The 18,182-nt window shown below is 39.2% G+C and overlaps 1 protein-coding gene across 1 annotated transcript; it reads left to right on the forward strand.

Moving 5' to 3' along the window:
• Positions 1 to 5,128: 5,128 nt before the first annotated feature.
• On the forward strand, positions 5,129 to 15,784 carry LOC121253273 (nicotianamine aminotransferase 1-like). Its single transcript, XM_041153270.1, has 7 exons — positions 5,129 to 5,665; positions 11,432 to 11,769; positions 11,870 to 12,090; positions 12,696 to 12,755; positions 13,535 to 13,690; positions 13,754 to 13,847; positions 15,500 to 15,784. Exons 1-7 carry the CDS (start codon positions 5,397 to 5,399, stop codon positions 15,616 to 15,618), a joined length of 1,257 nt encoding a protein of 418 aa, XP_041009204.1. The 5' UTR covers positions 5,129 to 5,396; the 3' UTR covers positions 15,619 to 15,784.
• The last annotated feature ends 2,398 nt before the right edge of the window (positions 15,785 to 18,182 follow it).

An 18,182-nucleotide genomic window follows, 5' to 3' on the forward strand; every position in this document is an offset into this window, starting at 1 on the left:
GTCACAGAATATTTCAATAGTATCTTGGGAAATTATCTTCAATAGCCTGGGATAATTCACCAAAGTTCATGTGTCGACACCCCTCAACAAAATGAGGTTGCTGAACAAAAAAATAGACATATTCTTGAAGTTGCTCGTGCGTTGATGTTCACTAAAACATGCCAAAAATATTCTGGGGAGATGCCATCTTAACAGCTACATATCTCATTAATAGAATGCCTAGCTGTGTCCTTTCTTTTGCAGCCCCTATAAAAAAATTTTAGGAATTTTTTCCTACCTCTTGTCTCAGCTCAAGTCTATCTCTCAAAGTGTTTGGTTGTACGGCCTTGGTCCATATTCATGATCACCATCGAAATAAATTGGACCCTAGAGCTCTTAAGTGTGTTTTTATTGGCTATTCTCCTACCCAAAAATGCTACAAATGCTATGAACCAGTCACACAAAAAATGTTTGTTAGCCTTGATGTTACTTTCTTTGAGACCACTCCTTACTTCCAAAAGCCATCTCTTCGGGGGGAGAATTTGAGTGAAGCTCGGTCTTGGGATTTTCTAGACTTCGATGTCCCTATTGTTGAATCTGTCCCTATTGCTAAATCTATCCGAACCATTTCTAAGCTGTCAATTAAAGAAGAAAACTTAAACTTAGGGGGAGAGGCAGAAAAACAAAATGACAAGGAGATACTTGTTTATTCAAGGATGCCAAAATTAAGGTACAAGGAGAATCTCACACCCGAGGCACCAAGAGAGTTCAAACAGATGATAGATCCAAGCAACCATGAGTCTCTTTCCAATCCCGACCAGGTAATAGCTCAAAATTGTCATGAGTTTTCCTCTAATAAATCTGAGCCTACTGATATTGATTTACCAATTGCTCTCAGGAAGTGAACTCGATCATGTACTCTCTATCCTATTTCAAAATTCATGTCTTACAATACTTTGTCTACTGGGTGTCGTGCCTTTACTTCTAACCTTGATAGTATAAAAATTTCAACGAATATTCAGGAAGTCTTGGAGATTCCAAAATGGAGAGAGGCAGTTATGGAAGAAATGCAGGCCTTGGAAAAAAATGAAACTTGGGATGTGATGAATTTGCCGAGAGGGAAGAAACCAGTGGGCTGCAAATGGGTTTTCACAGTGAAATATAAAGCTGATGGAACAGTAGAACGGTACAAAGCCCGTCTTGTTGAAAAGGCTTTACACAAACCTATGACATTGAATACACCGAGACGTTTGCACCTGTGGCAAAATTAAATACAATTCGAGTACTCTTATCTTTGGCAGCCAACTTGGATTGGCCACTTCAACAACTTGACATTAAGAATGCATTTCTGAATGGCGAATTAGAAGAAGAAGTTTTCATGACAGTACCACTAGGTTTTTGTAAGAAGGGTGAAGAAAACAGAGTATATAAACTCAAGAAATCCTTGTATGGACTTAAACAGTCTCCAAGAGCATGGTTCGATAGATTTGCAAAGGTGATAAAGGGTCAAGGATACCGGCAGGGACAATCATACCATACTATGTTTTTCCAGCAGTCCAAAGATGGAAAGAAAACAATTCTAATTGTATATATTGATGATATAATCCTAACTGGAGATAATCTAGTGGAGATGGAGATGTTGAAGAAAGTCTTATCCACTAAGTTTGAAGTAAAAGACCTGGGACAAATGAGGTACTTCTTAGGAGTGGAAGTTACTAGATCAAATAAGGGAATTAGTGTCTCTCAACTCAAGTATGTTCTTGATCTCCTAACCGAAACTAGCATGCTTGGTTGTAAACCAAGTGACACTCCTGTCGAAGCAGGAAAAAGAACAAGAGACTTTGGAAGACCTATTGAAAAAGAAAGATATCAAAGATTAGTTGGCAAACTAATCTATCTATCACATACCAGACTTGAAATTGCATTCGCAGTGAGTGTGGTGAGCCAGCACATGCATTCACCAAAGGAAGCATACCTGGAAGTTTTGCACAAGATCCTTAGATATCTCAAGGGTTCTCCGGGCCAAAGACTATTCTTCAAAAAATGTGAAAGCAAGGAAGTAGAAGTCTTCACAGATTCTGATTGGGCAGGTTCATCAGAGGATATAAGGTCCACCATAGGGTACTGCACCTTTGTATGGGGAAATTTGGTAACTTGGAGAAGCAAAAAACAGAATGTAGTGGCCAGAAGTTTTGCTGAAGTTGAGTTTAAAGCAGTTGCACAATGGATGTGTGAAGGACTATGGTTACAGAAACTCTTGGAAGAACTACATTTCACAGTAAATTTCCCTATCAAGCTCTATTGTGATAACAAAGCAGCCATAAACATCTCTCTCAATCCAATTCAGCATGACAGGACCAAGTATGTAGAAGTCGATAGACATTTTATCAAGGAAAAGGTTGAAGAAGGAACCATATGTATGACTTATGTTTCTACAAAGAGCAAACGACGAACATCTTCACCAAAGGGCTATCTAGACAAAGTTTTGATGATTTCCTCTGCAAGTTAGATATGATCAACATTTATGATCCAACTTGAGGGGGAGTGTGGAAATCCCGATAAATATGGAGATGGAGTAATTAGTGATAGATATTGAGATATTGTATTAGTGGAGTAATTTATGGTAGATATTGTTTAGGGAGTTTCTATTTAGGAAGATTTTGTTTTCCTGTCAATTAGTTAGGCAGATTTTCCTACTCTTATTCTAGGAAATTCTTTCATTCTTTGACATTTCTCTTGTAACTTAAATAGAGATCACTAGCATGTACATAAATACAGAAATATCATTCTGATTTTACTTTTCAATTCCATTGGTTCCTCTCTTGCATATCTTGGCCAAGCTCGACTTCTGCTAGCTCGTGCTTTGAGCCTTGTGGAGAATTTACCGTCTTCCGCCATAGAGCATTTGAAACCAACTAGCACAAGAAGTCTTGACAAGGGTTGGTTTTTTCTTCACTCATTGAATTGGATTCAAGTCTATATGAGATTATTATGGAGAAAGGGGCAATCTTAAGGAGATAAAGGAACTGAACGATGTAGTGGCTTGCCTTCTTGTTGCCTTGGTCATTAGGAAACACAACAAAGTAGCTAAAGAATTGCAAGGAAAGTTGGAGATATCAGAGAAACTATTGGAGGAATTGCAGAAGGAGGTCGATTGCCTTCGAGACTGGAAGCAATAGCAACTTCTGTAATATTTTGTTTGTAAAGTTTGAATGCGTGTTGATTCTGTAATATTCGCTCCAATTATGTATATATTTTTGCTTTTCTTTCTAAGCAACAAACGCTTGGTTCGAGGAACACTCAGATAAATGAAGGAAATAAAAATTAGAATTGATCGACACTGATCAACTGCTATTGGAATTTTTCTTTAAGCAGGAAAACGATCTTTTTTTTTTTTTAACTAACAATTCAGAGACTATTTCAAGCTTCTTATGTCTTTTAGAACCGATGATGAAATTTTAGAACTTCACTCAACTTGGAATAAATTTTGCACATAAAACTTGCTTTTGAATAAAAATAAAAATTGTACAAAAAAATGTATAAATTTTGGAAGAGCATAAAAATGACCAGCCCCTTTTGACAAACCAAAACAGAATGCTTATTTTGCAATGTGTATTAGAATTGCAATAAAAACAAGTAAAAACTAGCTACAATCTTTGCATTCCCATTAGCCAAACCTCCTACAAGGGACCATCTTGTATCACACCTACCTAAGGAATCCTAGCAATCTCTCCTCTTTTGTTTTTTCCTTTTACATGACATGGAAAAGTGTAATAACAAAAACTGCTAAACTAGACAACTCTATGAAGTTAGTTCCGCCTATTTTGTTGTAATCAAAAGGAGATGAGCAGGTGCCTAGAAATAATGAGATCAGAAAATGGCCATTTGGCTCCCTGAATCATTGGAAAGGATCCCCGTCTCTAGTTCCTTTATCTTGCTATAAACATCAATTGGCAACCTGGAAAGCATAAGTATGAGACTTTAAAGTAGTAGACTTTGAATGGTGAAAAGTTAGTAGAAAAAACATATTGAGAAAGGAGGTGGATATGTGAAGAGGAAAACTGGATGAAGAATTGAATTCGACTTCTTCAAACAAGAAATCATAGAAAGGAAAATCACAATTTGGAGCATTTCCAAAACATTCCACATTAGGCATTGCACTGTACGCCTACAAACCATGTCAATCTCCAAGACATATGCCACTCCAACATTCTCTTTTTCTTAATGGTAACAATTCTCATTCTTATTAGAAATTCCAAAATTTGGCAAAAAAAAAAAAAAAAAAAAAAAAAAAAAAAAAAAAAAAAAAAAAGGAAGAAGAAGAAGGACGAAGATGCCTCTACAGACTACTACAAAATCATCTGTCAATAATGTATTTGTCCTTAATGTTTCTTGAGAAACTGCAAACCATCCTAAACCAATAATATCTTCAAGCCATGCCAGTATGAAATTTCTCTTTAAGGTGTTGAGGATAGAGTTGAAATTTCCCCACTTTGATGGACAAAATAACTCATGTTCATCAAACTCTACAGGAAAAAAATACAGCAAATCAAGAAATCACAGAGACGATGTGCTTGGGGGTCGGACTGGAAGTTTCGCTGCCTGGGGACTTCGTCTTCCATCGGGTTGAGGTCGAAGGTGCTTGGAGTTGGGGGTGCAGACTGGAAGCTTCGCACGCTGGGGACTGAGGGCTTTCGTCGGGCTTGAGGTTGAAGATGAAGGTGTCGTTTGGATTCGAAGATGAGTTGAGATGGATTGTGAATAGTAGTGAAATTTGTGAATAAAAGTTGATGAATAGTAATAAATAGTAGTGAGATGAGTTGAAATGAGTTGAAATAAGTTAAGATAGGTTGCAAATACAAACTTCTCCGAAGTTATGCTTTGTATGGGAGTGGAAACTGAAGTTTTTTTTTCTTTTAGGAGGGGGAGGGGTGGGTGTTTAAATGAGTGAAAGAGAAACGAGCCAGAGAGAGAGAGAGGAAAAAAAATTCGATATCAAATAAGATGTGCTTTTAGCTCATACCGTACAGTGACTGATGCCAAGACTATATAAAAATAACTCTATTTTGTAGCGTGATGCGCTAGGAATACTTGAGAAAACTGGTCTTTCACGCGACCATTAAAATGGGGGTGAAAGCATCCTTATTCGAGCAGAAGAGCCGAACCTGTCAAACCGAGCGGACGAATTTAATTGTGATTTTCCATAGCATTTTTATGTCCGTCCAGGGCTCAAAGTCGCATGAAAGTGACCAAATAGACATTACAAAGAAAGTGACAAAATAGACATAAAAAATAGACATTACAAAGTCCTGTTTGCCCTGTCACCTGTCTCTTGGTCGCTCTCTTGAATGAAAGTTCTATATTCAAGGGCTCAGTACTTCACTGTGTGAACCCAGCCTCTTTGCTTTGGCCAAGGCATGGACACCGACGGAGCACGGAAGTGGGGTTTCAACGGGAACCCGGAGTTAAACGCTTCCTCCATTTCCGTTCGAGGTGTTCTCAACCAGCTGATGGAAAACCGCAATAAGGACGACAATCGGCCCACCATACCTCTTGGCGGTGCTGATCCCACAATGTTTCCGAGTTACCAGACGTCCCCTTCATTCGCTGACCACATTGCTGTTGCTGTTCGGTCCTTCAAGTTCAACTGCTACCCTCCCTCCTTCGGTGTAGCTCAGGCTAGGAGGTATGCTTCAAAATCCTCTCTGTTTCAATGATTTATCCTGCAAATTTGTCAGTACGCTTTAGTTCAAGTCGTACCCGAAGCTCCTCCCTCCCCTTGAAATTGGGAATCAAGACTGTTTTCAAAATCCGCGGTTTACTTGCGTAACCTGTCAATATGTATAAGTAAAATATAACGTATCAAAAAAAAGAAATGTATAAGTAAAATATACAAATTTTCAGCTGAAAATTTCTATAAAGTTTTTTTTTTCCTTACCAAATATATGATGAATGGATGATATAGAAAATAACGAATAAAATTAAAATAAATATAGTTTGTGATGTCCAAAGTCCGCAGGCTTTTGGCCTTTGGACGTCACAAACTATAATAATAAGGAAAATACAATAGTGGTGAAAAGTATTAATATTTGAAAAATGCCACTATAAATAATGAGATTATGCTCAATTAATCACATACGGTTCCATGATTTGGGATTGATTTGCTAGATGTGTAAAGATAATTATAAAAAATAGATTTATAATTTACTCGTGAAACTTATTTTATAATAAATTATATTTTACAATCTAAGAGTATTAGTAGTGGCCTAGCTAAAGTTTGGCCAAACTTTGACTAGAAAATTCACTTTTATAAATTTAGCTAGCCACTTTTCAACAACACCAAATAACAAACTCTCCAAATCTATCACTATTATATCAAAATATTGATTTTGGCATTTTCATTTATTTTAATTATAATTGTAATTGAAATATTTATTTATTATTAAAAAGTACACATTGATTTTTTAATGTTCATATTATTCCAATTGATATAATTTCTTAATGGTCTTTTTTAAGATTAGAGAATTTTGCAAATGAGAAATAGGTATTTTAGATTTTTTTTTACTGGGAAACCGAGATTCTAAACTCTGAAATAGCCAAACGTATACTGTATACGACTTCCCTTTATTCTGGAATAGCAAAACTCATGAGTTACTGATGCTCTTTAAGTATTTCTTAGTAGCCTAGCTAAAGTTTGACCAAAATTTGACTATGCCTAGTTCACTACTAATGCTCTTTAAGTATTAATCTATAAGTTTTATTTTTATAAATTTTTCCCTAGGCTTAACATTTTGTACATTAGATAGTCCTAGAATTCGTATGGAGTAGTCCTAGACTAAGTATGGCGTGGTACTTCTTATCTATAAAAACATGTCATGATATTAAAATTATTTGTGGAAGCATTTTTTTAATGATAGACTGATTAGAAGTATCACGTGCCCATTCTTCAGGACTATCTAATAATTAATCGACTTAATTATATGAAAATTTCTTTGAGAACTTGCCAATTATGTCTTAGAGGTAAACCCTAATGCTTCAAATGCTCCTATGGCTTATACAAAGTCATATGCTACAACACTAGGGACTTCAAATGAGGCAGAGATTTATTCAGTCCCAATTACTACGTACTTTTATCTTTAGGTTTCAAATGACTGTTTTAGTAATTTAGATGACAGAAAAAATAGTTTGGTAGACAATTGTATTTTCCTTATTATTATTATTATTATTATTATTATTTTAAAAAAATCTAGTGAATGATTATAAGGCTTCAGAAGAAATTTTTTACGCAACCATGTTCACTGAGCCACTTTAAAAATCGTTGTTTGAAGAAGGAGATTGCACAATGAATATTGCTTAGCTTCTACCGAGGCTAGGAAACTGGTGGTGAGCTGCAAATTTCAGTTAAACCTTGGAGGACAATGTGATATATATGAACAAGCATATATTTATATATGTATGTATGTGTACGTGTGTTGTCTATTTGTGAATGAAAAGGATGTGTCCCATCACCGGTCGTGATCGTTAACTTGCAAGTCGTTACATAGGCGGCACAGTGTGCCTGTACTATCTCCGATGCCTAAGTCAGCAATAAATGAAGGATAATAACTCAAGAATGTTTAATCAGTAGATTCGAGGGTTACTTGTTGCTCCTATATATAGGCGTGAAGAATGTTGGATGAGGACCATAAATTGATCAACTTTGCACAATGCTTAGCCATTATAAGGCTCATCCCTGACGTATTGGAATTATCTAATCACCACGTTATCTATATCTATAACATGAGGGTTTATTTGCCCTAATAAATAGGGCGGCTAGGGCTTGCGTTCGATCCACGCGGCTACTTTGAGTAGTTATCCTTTATGGATGATGGGCCTTGGGACCCTAGTTTGGGCTAGGCCAATATTAACTTATCTAGTTACCCCGCTAATTTTTCTCGCGTGTAAGCATGGGGAATTCACCAATGAGGGACTTGTTTAGTTTGCTTTCGACATATAAACGTCTCGCTTCGCTCAAACGGGGTTTGAGACCCGTAGACTACCCCACTAAGGGTTTAGACCTATGGACTACCCCGCTGGGGTTTTAGACCTATGGACTACTCCGCTGGGGGTTTTAGACCTATGGACTACTCCGCTGGCCCATTAATTACTTTGCTCGTCGTTTCCACTTACCAAGAGGCGGGAATTTCAAACTTGAGAAACATATGTACGTTACACAGTAACTGTCGCCACGTTCTCTTTCATCCACGTCATTTAATTAGGTAATGATGATTTGCAGCCATCACCTACTCCTTCTCATTTTTCATCTTCTTCCTGAATTCTTCCTGTCTTCTTTTCGTTCTTGAGACCCCACTATCTCGACTTCTTGACCTCTCTTCATCATTACCTTTCCCTCTGCTTCTTCACTCTCTTATTTTTCCTTTCTTTATGCTTCTTCATCATCCTCATGGCCCAACAAAACACATCCCAAACCCCTTCTGTCCCAGAGTCTTCCTCTATTAAGGATGTCCTATGCTTCGAAGGTTTTGGGTGGCGTTCCACCCTTATTGCCAGGGACTTTGCAAATTTGCGCAACACCTACAGGATTCTAGACTCAATACTCCGGGAACTCCCTCATCGTGGCTACGTCGATGAAGAAGGGTTCGTTGAAAAGGTTGTTCTTCCTATTTGTGCCCTCACCCACGGTTTGCAATTTCCTTTCTATTGCCCAGTACGCGACGTTCTTGATCTTCTGCGGCTAGCCCCTGCGCAGCTTCATTCTCACGCATGACGGGTTCTTCTTTGTTCTTGTATTGTGTTTTGTTTGGTTTTGGAACCCGCTCCGAAGAATATCCAGATTTAATTGTTCGAGAGTTCTTGGCTTTTTATTCTTGGAGGAGCTCTCTGGACAACATATGCAGCTTTCGGATTAAAAATCTGCGGTTGGCTTGTTTTGAGACTCGCCATTCAAATGCCAAGCAATGGACGGGGAGGTTCTTCTTAGGCCTCATTCACTTTCACAAAACTTTTCATCTCATTTCTTCTCATCTTATCTAATCATTACCATTTTCTCAAATTTACACACAAACTATAATAAACAATTCAACTTTTTCATATCTCAAAATAAAAATAATATTAAAAAATTATATTTTAACAATATTTTATTCAATTTTCAACTTTTATCTCAATTCATCTCATCTGTAGAAACAAACGAGGCCTTAGTCTCTGGCATAGGTTGAGAATTTTCCAATTCAAAGGCTATAAGCTAGGACTTCCCTATCAGAGCTTCCTGGAGTAAGGTTCCTGACGAGAAAGGCCTTGCGGCGGCTTTGGACCCTCTGTCTGAACGGGAGCAACCCCTTGTGGACATGGTCGCCTCCTGGGCAGCCGAGCATGAGGACAGCCTTTGGACTGAGATCCTTTTGACACCTGCCAATATTGATCGTTTCTTGGTAATGTCTGACCGTTCAAAGGTCAAGGGTTGCCTTTTCCTAACCAAGGTTGTGGTGCCATCTCCCCCAATGAAGCCTTCCTCTAAGTCTACTCCAAAGGCCTTGTGGAAGCGCTCTCGCGCTGTTACTACGGATACGCCTTCTCCTGCGACGAAGAGAAGGGTTGTGGGCACGGGTGTTGGTGCCTCCATCGTGGCTAACCAACCTGGAGAAGGTGTGCATGTTGGCGAACGACTGGGGTAGAAAGATGGGTCAAGCCCTTTCTGCCCTAGTGACCGCTTTTGATTTTGGTCTTCCTTCTCAACATCTTGATTCGGCGTCTAGTTTGACATTCAAATTCCCCACATTCGAAACTTCTGATTTGCCAAAGGTAAGCGAAGAGGTCAATGTTGATATGGACACCACCTTTTCATTGAGCCTTGCTGACCAGGTGGCCCACGAAGGAACTTAGGGCGGTGAAGATGGTGCCCTAGGCGATCGTGGTGCCCAGGGCAACGATGCTGCCCTGCTCCTATTATAGAAGAACTTGAAGAAGAGAGCGAGGGCAAAGGTTCAACTCTCCACTCTTTGCCCATCATTGTCTCCAGGGGAGAGACTGCTCCACTTGACCTGGGGATTGGCAGCGGCAAGGTTTCTGCCCCCTCTCCTTTTCCCTCCATTGGGGATGATCCTCTCCCCTAGAGGAGGGTGTTCCTTTGGGCGGCCTCACGAATGAGGACGTCAGTTTGGGAGATGTTGAACTCACTTACACCGATGTTGTTTGCCTGGTGGAAGATTTGGGTAAGGCCCGTAGGATTGGGGCTGGCTTAGTGGCGGTGTCTCCTGAGGCTTTCTCCCTTGGCCTCCACTATGGTCCTGAGCCGAGGGATGATGGGGAGGTGTTGGGAGGTGCTTCTACCTCCTCTGGTCTTGCTAGGGATGAAGCCACCATCAGCATGGCTAGCCGGCTAAGGAATTTCCTCTCTGGGGTACCTTTGATTGGATAATAAATTGTGTAAGGCATACAAGATAATTGCTAAAGTCCTTGCTAATTAGTTGCGTAGGGCTATGGAGAAGATGAATTAACAAGCCACAACATGTGTTTGTCAGAGGTAGAGAAATTTATAATGTTCTTATTGCTATTGAATGCTTGGATTGTAGGTTCAACTTTGTGCGGTGTGGAAGATGGTCCCTATCTATCTAGTGTGGTGCATTGGAGGGACATAAATAATAGAAACTTGAGGATCACGAGTGGACGATGGTGGAAGTTAAAGGTTTCTTTTTCAGTACTTTGTTCCTTTGGGCAACTTCCATTGATTTTAATGGGCTGAGATTTCATGACTTTCTTGTCACTTCCATTCTGGTTAGGTGTTCCCTCGTGTGCTCCGTTTATACTTAGGCTATGCCTTTTGCATTCTTTAATAATGAAGTTTTTTAAGCATATTTTCCTAAAATCAAAAAAGAAAAAAAATCTAAACCCTTGAAAGAAAATTTCTAAAAGAATCTAAATCTTAAAAGCCTTGAAGGCCCTAAATCTTATTCCCTGGAGTAAAAAGACTAATACCCCTAATCCATAAATGTTTGAAGCCATAAATCATACCTTACACTGTATGTTCAAACCCGCTTGGTTTAGGTATAACTCAAATTATAACATTCTCTTCTCAAGTTAAAACCTCATTTTTAACTTCACATTACTTTTATTTAGTAATAAAAAAACAAATGGCAGCATAAATTTTTAATGTTATATAGCTTTGGTTTTATTTAGTATGTGAAGATGACATATTAGTGGTGTATGTTCACATTTATAACATCAAACAGACATATAGATGATAATTAACATTCCCAATTTTCAGAGGCTAGAGTTTGAAATCAAGTTTTAACTAGTGAGGAGATAAGTAGTATCAGAAATTTGTGTCATAAACAACATATCACAGTCAGGTATAAATGATATAACAATTTTGTTAAAATTCTGAAAGTGAGTTCATATATTGGCAAATACAAGAATAGTGCAATGAGATTGACAATTTTGCTTCAATTCATCATAGGGCTGTTGCAGAACATCTTTCTAAAGATCTTTCATACCATTTAGCACCAGACGACATGTATCTCACAATTGGTTGCACCCAAGCAATAGAAATCGTATTATCTGTCCTTGCACGTCCTGGTGCCAACATTCTACTTCCTAGACCAGGTTACCCACAATATGAAGCTCGTGCTGGTTGTAGTAACCTTGAAGCTCGCCACTTCGATCTTATACCTGAAAGAGGTTGGGAGGTTGATTTTGATTCTGTTGTAGCTCTTGCGGATGAGAACACAGTGGCTATGGTTATCATCAACCCTAGTAATCCATGTGGAAACGTCTTCACCTATCAACATTTGAAAAGGTCGTTCAATATTAATATATATGAAGTTATATGCATTCTTTTCAAGATTCGATTGCTCTTTTTAACTAAAATTTGCAATTACTGTGTTTTTGTTTACTTAGATTGCAGAGACTGCTAGAAAACTTGGTATTTTCGTTATTTCAGATGAAGTTTATGCCCATCTAGCTTTTGGGAATAATCCATTTGTGCCAATGGGAGTGTTTGGATCAGTTGTACCAGTACTGACACTTGGGTCTTTATCAAAGAGATGGATTGTTCCTGGATGGAGTCTTGGTTGGATAGTGACAACTGACCCTGGTGGCATCTTTCAAAAACAAGGGGTTTGTGCTTTATCTATATCAATAGCATTGGTGATTTGACCTGCATAGACTATTGTTGCTGCTGTAGTTGAGAAGCATAGGCTTTAGCCAGATTATGCATTGTAATTGATAACTTCTTTCAAGTGGTGATTCTTCAATGCGTTCTTGCAGGCGCAAAATGAAGATGAATTCCTTCCCTTAGGTACCTTGGGGATGAAATCACCCTTTTCCCTTGAATAAACACTCATAAATTTCTCGTGTAAACATTCTAGATGTGCAAAAGCTGATATACACAGAAATCCAAAAACAAAGTATTTGTTTTATTTTTGGATTGGTAAAGAAGCTCATAAAACCCGTAAGCACATTGGCCCAACGTCAGAGAAACCCAAAGTATTTGGACTAAATATAGATTCACCACCTTCGAATTTTGATAGTAGCTTAAGTTACTTTTTATTACTTATAAAAAAAGATAGTAGCTTAAGTTACTTATAGAATGTGAAACTTATTCCTTGCTTGCTTTGATTAATGTTTTTACCTCGAGCTACTTGTCTTTATGACAGACATTTGTTCTTTAGCAACAAGCATTTTGCATGATAAACTTATTCTCTGTGTTTTCTTCTCTCCAGTTAGTGGACAGCATCCAGAGCTATCTTGACATCACCACAGATCCCCCAACATTCATGCAGGTGCCTAGTTTAAGTCTATTTTTTTAATGGTGTTTAAAGAAAAAATTTAAAGAGAAAAGAATGCAGTACCTCTTATAACTTTGTTTTTTGCGAAGTTTAAGTGAATGTACATACAAATGGTGTGAATTAATGCATGAAACAAGAAGAATATCTTGGTGTTTACTAACATCCTAAATTTCTAAAATACACCGAGCGATACAGGTTTGAAGTTTTAGTTTTTAGATATGAAGTGTTGATTGTTTATATATAGAAAATGCCTACATATAAGAAATATAGAAATGATTTGTACAAGTCTCAAATAGACAAGCCCCGCGCAAGCCTTTGTAAAAAAGTGGACCCCATCTTAAAAAAGTACAAAAAAAACTGTTCTTTATTAGTGGGACCCACTTTTTTACAAAGGGCTTGTATGAGGCTCATCTATTTGGGGCTTGTACCTAGTATTACTCGCAACGGCCTATTGAAGTTGCTACTACTAAATTTCATGTGGGAGTTACCTATAAGAAGTTGTAAGTTCTAGTTCCAATTGCTGTATCCACTAATTCTTGAACTTTATCATGAAAAATGATGACAATGGCCTTTTATAGTTGCTACTTTCTGTTTTTCATGGATCTTATATTCTCTTGGCTTGCTTCTTCAACGGGCATGTACTTCTATGCATTGTGTTATAATAGAAATGGAGTATCATATAATGAAGGATGTAATCATACACTATCTTATATCCTTACTTTCCTTACCATGCGCTATTGTAAAAAGTATTACGAAATAGTCTATGTTTTCAGGGGGCACTTACCCAAATCCTTGGGCAAACTGAAGAGGATTTCTTTTCAAATATTCTAAACCTACTCAGAGAAGCTGCTGACCTTTTATTTGATCGAGTTAAAGAGATCCCTTGCCTGACTTGTCCACACAAACCAGATGGGTCCATGTCTGTAATGGTAAGGGCATAAGAAACTTTGAGGCTTATCGGCTTCAAAATAATGGTTTATTTTTGGTAAGAGGTGAAGCTAAATCTATCAGTACTTGAAGGCATTATCGATGATGTGGACTTCTCAATGAAGTTGGCCAAGGAAGAATCCGTCCTTGTTCTGCCAGGTAAGAAATCAACAATTTCGAACATCTCATACTTTCATGGATAAAATTGTTTGATTTCCTTCGAAATGCGGTGTTTGTGGGCATGCACCGTCATGGTTATTAAATATGTTTAGAACATAAATTAAACAAGTTTTTAGTAAGTTATTTTTTAATAAGTCGAATATAAATTACACTATTAAACGCACATCTTCCTGTCATTTTCAAGTTTTTGGAACGACTAGTGATGTAACATAGTATCAGAAAGGTGGTCATGAGTTTGAACCTTGACTCCACTTAATACTTAAATTAAATTTCTATTGAACTGTTGAATGAGGAAAAAAGATCCATAAGGGAGAAGCCGTGTGGGAAAAGTTGTAGATGATGGAAATAATTAGAGAGTGAAAAGATGATGGCTGAGTTGGTGTGTATGGGAGAGAGAGAGAGAGAGAGAGAGAGGTCCAAGTAAGGGATGGATGCCACCCACCCTTTATGCTGTCACTTTAGAGTGTCCTGGGGATTATTGACATGGTAAGTTTCAGCCTTTGGATAAAATTTTGGACACATCATATGACCGAATTTAAAACAGGTGGTAATGAGATTTTCAACAATAGAAGAACTGGACCTTATTCTTACCTCTTAAGTTTTAAGTGCCTAGTTTTCTAACCAATCCATCGTGTTGTGAACTTACTAGGTAGAACTCATCCTTGAAAACCGGCTTACAAAAGCAGGGTGTCTAGGGCTTATAAACTACCAACCAATCCCATACTTAGTTGATGTGGGATCGTAACAACTACCACGCTCTGCAGCCAGCGTCCATTGTGGTCTCGACACTCACACGGGCTGGCTGTGCTCTAGGTCTTTCCTAATCCCAGACGAACACTGTCATGCCGGCATCACCTCCTATGCCGCACGATTGCAACCATCCCAACATGGACTGCATACATGGGGTGGCTCTGATACCATTTGTTATGAACCCACTAGGTAGAACTCAACCTTGAAAACTGGCTTACAAAGGAAGAGTGCGTAGGGGCTTATAAACTACCAATTAATCTCATATTTAGTCGATGTGGGATTGTAACACATCACGGTAATAAGCTTAATAAGAGCGCACATAAGATCACTTCAATAAAGAAAATGATGCAATTCAAATAATACAGGACTTGCACCAAAAAAAAAAAAAAAATATGCAGGACTCGTACACAACTTAAGACCTGTTTTGATGCATGGAATTCGCCAACAAACAAAATGCTTAACAATTTCTTTTTTTCCTTTTGGCCATCCTATATAGCGGGCTATGATATGGAAGTAACCTTTTCGCATCTTTAAGCCATACCATCTCCCGTGAAAATGAAGGCTAATCCAACCGATTGGTGTGAGAGCCAAAGGATTATTAGTCATTTTATGTAAGAAAATTCAACTATTGTGGTTAACCTGTTATTCTTATTGACGGATATTAATGATGCAATATCCATCAAATTCTATGAGATGTATGACTATTTGACATTTGATGATTTGATTAATTTGTTATATGTAAATCCTTTAGATCATATTTTATGATCATTTCCTTTTCAACAAATGGAGATCTTTCCTAATTTCTCAACTTGGGCTGGGGAGGGAGGGGGAAGAAAGAAAAGAAATGATTGCTTACATGCTCATGATTATATGTGCTTCAGGTGTTACTGTTGGACTAAAGAATTGGCTTCGGATCTCTACTGCTGTTGAGTATTCTTCGCTTGATGATGGACTTAGAAGGATAAAAGCTTTCTATCACAGGCATGCCAAGAAGGAATAAAATTCATTTGTGCGTAGCAATAAAATTGAGGGATGTTGATCAAAAGCTTCGTGTTGGATCGTCGTACTCAAAATTATTTGCCCATTTTCCAAACTTCGTAAAACTGATTGTATGTATGAACTACTTGTTCTTTAAATAAATGAAGTATCTGCTGGAAATGGAATGACCCGAAATTTGGAGTTTGAACATGTTAATTGTTAATGTCGTGTTTTGCACACTTTTAGGCCAAGTTTTGACAACTTAGATTTTTGAAAAAAGGTCAAGCACAAGATAGAAAAGACTACGGTTTTGGGAGGGTGGCCTAGGGGCCGGGTAACCTTCGATGTTAAAGTTAATAAATATTTTTAAAGGGTAACAAATAAGTAAGAGAGTCTACGAATCAGAGATGCATTCTCGTACTTAGGATCTGTTATTTATACTACAGGCCTGAGGAGCAGATAGCGCCTACTACCATGAAGTCCATATCCCATGTATTGTTCATTGTGACAAAGTTTTTAAATGCGGCGTGACTCTGGGACGGTGTCATTAATGTAGCATGTTGTTCGGGTGGTGAAGCTATTAATTCGGCGTGGTTATCCGACCTCCTTTTCTCAATTTGTCTCTCTGTTAGTTCGTTCATTCATTTTCTATCAATAGATCAAGGGCTCTCTGTATATCACGCTTGTTGTGCAGGCGAACACTTGAGGACTGGACACTCTACTCGTGGGGACATTAGATCGACGAGTCTCATCTTTTGCAGTACCATCCCTCTTGTGGGTTGTGTAGAGATGAGCTTTCTTATGGGCTGGCTTGGGGGCTTGTTACTCCGGGTCGGGCCTTGCTTCCTTTCATTTACGGGCCACTTGTGTTTAATGGGGAAAATCCTCTTACAATTACCCCGCTAATTCTCGCTGGATGGTGGAAATTTTTTCATGATTTGATCCCGCCTTACTACCAAGGCTGGGAACCTTATTATGTTATTCTGAGGCCTGGGAGGCTTCTGCTGATTGGCATTTCTAATGGGGTTCCTATCTTCCTTGATGCGCTCACATTTTCATGACATCTTTTTAAGTTCATTTATGAAGGGGTGTCAGGCGGTCTTTTCGTATTTGCGTCGCTTCGTAAACCACATTCCCAAAATCCGAAATGGTGAGTACCCTTGTTGCCACAGTACATGAGAGTTTAATTGTCACTCTCTACTTATAAAACGTGGGAGAGGGACCTAGTTTCCGCCTACTACGTTGTGATTGTCCCGCTTTTTTAGTTCTCTTGATTCTTCTTATCTCCGACCAATCTTCTTTGCTACTTCGTGTGCCGGTGGTGATTATCTCTGAAAAATCTGTTCAATCCAACGTTTCTGGCTGGGGCTCCGTTGATACCAGGCCATTGTTTTTGGGCAGCGGATGGCGCTTGACTACCAACAAACCAACGCTGACCTCCTTAGCCCTCACTTACCAAGTACCAGAGTTCGCTTCTTTCAAAGTTCATGGCCCTGATGAAGGCACTGTCGATGCAGAGGGTCATTACACTAGGGTGACCCTATACCATTCTATGTTTGCATGCAGCTTGAGACTGCCATTCCCTCACCCTGTTCGTGACCTTTTAGACTGCCTTGGCTTGGCCCCTTCCTAACTGCATCCGAATGCTTGGAGATTGTTGATGTGCTGCAGCATTATTTGGTGGTGGGCTTTGTTGGAATCCTTCCCCGACAACACAGACCTTACTAATCGTGAGTTTCTTATTACCCACAGGGTGTGACAAAAGGGGAATGTATGCAGTTTTAAAGCAGCCCATGCCCTAGTCACCTTGGAGCTGCGGTACAACAAAGTGAAGGTCTAGTCTCCCAAATTCTTCTTCGTATTTGGTCGTGGATGGGAATTTAGGGTAGGCCAGGTGAACTGCTGGGAGTTTCCAATATGGATAGACTTGGGAAAAGTTCCGGAAGACAAGGTTATGTGTCAAACAGCCACCCCTTACGAAGTGCGGTGCATCGCGATTGTATGAGAATGGGTGCAAAAACATCCCGACAACATTTTCTCTAAAATCCTCCTTTCCGATGAGAGTTTAAGGACCTCACTGCCGCCCTTACGACACCTTTCCTCTGATGATAGGCCAGTTGCCACGTGGTCCCAAGTTTTTCCGCTTCGGAAGCTTTCATTGGACCTTCCTCTGTTGGACAAGGGGAAGAAAATCTGCCAGGAGAGTGTCTAGGCTGAGGATAGGCCTCTTCCTGGGGTCTGGGACCCCTTAACTCAGGGATCGGCTACCTTGGAGGCCAGCCATCCCATTTATGTGGCGATTCCAACGCCGAATGTGGCAGGCGAGCAATCTTCCCATGACGCCTTTACCGGTGGTCGCTGCTGAAGCGTCCGGGGGCGAGGTCAAGATGGACGTCCTCCTCCAGAATATTTTCACTTCCACCACTCCTGACGAGAGATAGCATTCTTCTTCATTAATCTCTCATCCTTCGTCTCGTTCGGCCGTCGAAAGTCATTCTCTTAAGGTTGCTGATGAAGGGGTGGCGGCTACTTCTAGCAACCGCGCAGAGGTAAAGGATCATACAGGAGGTAGGTCCCCTCCAGACG

The sequence above is a fragment of the Juglans microcarpa x Juglans regia genome, chromosome 2S, assembly GCF_004785595.1.
Source record: "Juglans microcarpa x Juglans regia isolate MS1-56 chromosome 2S, Jm3101_v1.0, whole genome shotgun sequence".
In the NCBI taxonomy this organism is placed as follows: Eukaryota; Viridiplantae; Streptophyta; class Magnoliopsida; order Fagales; family Juglandaceae; genus Juglans; species Juglans microcarpa x Juglans regia.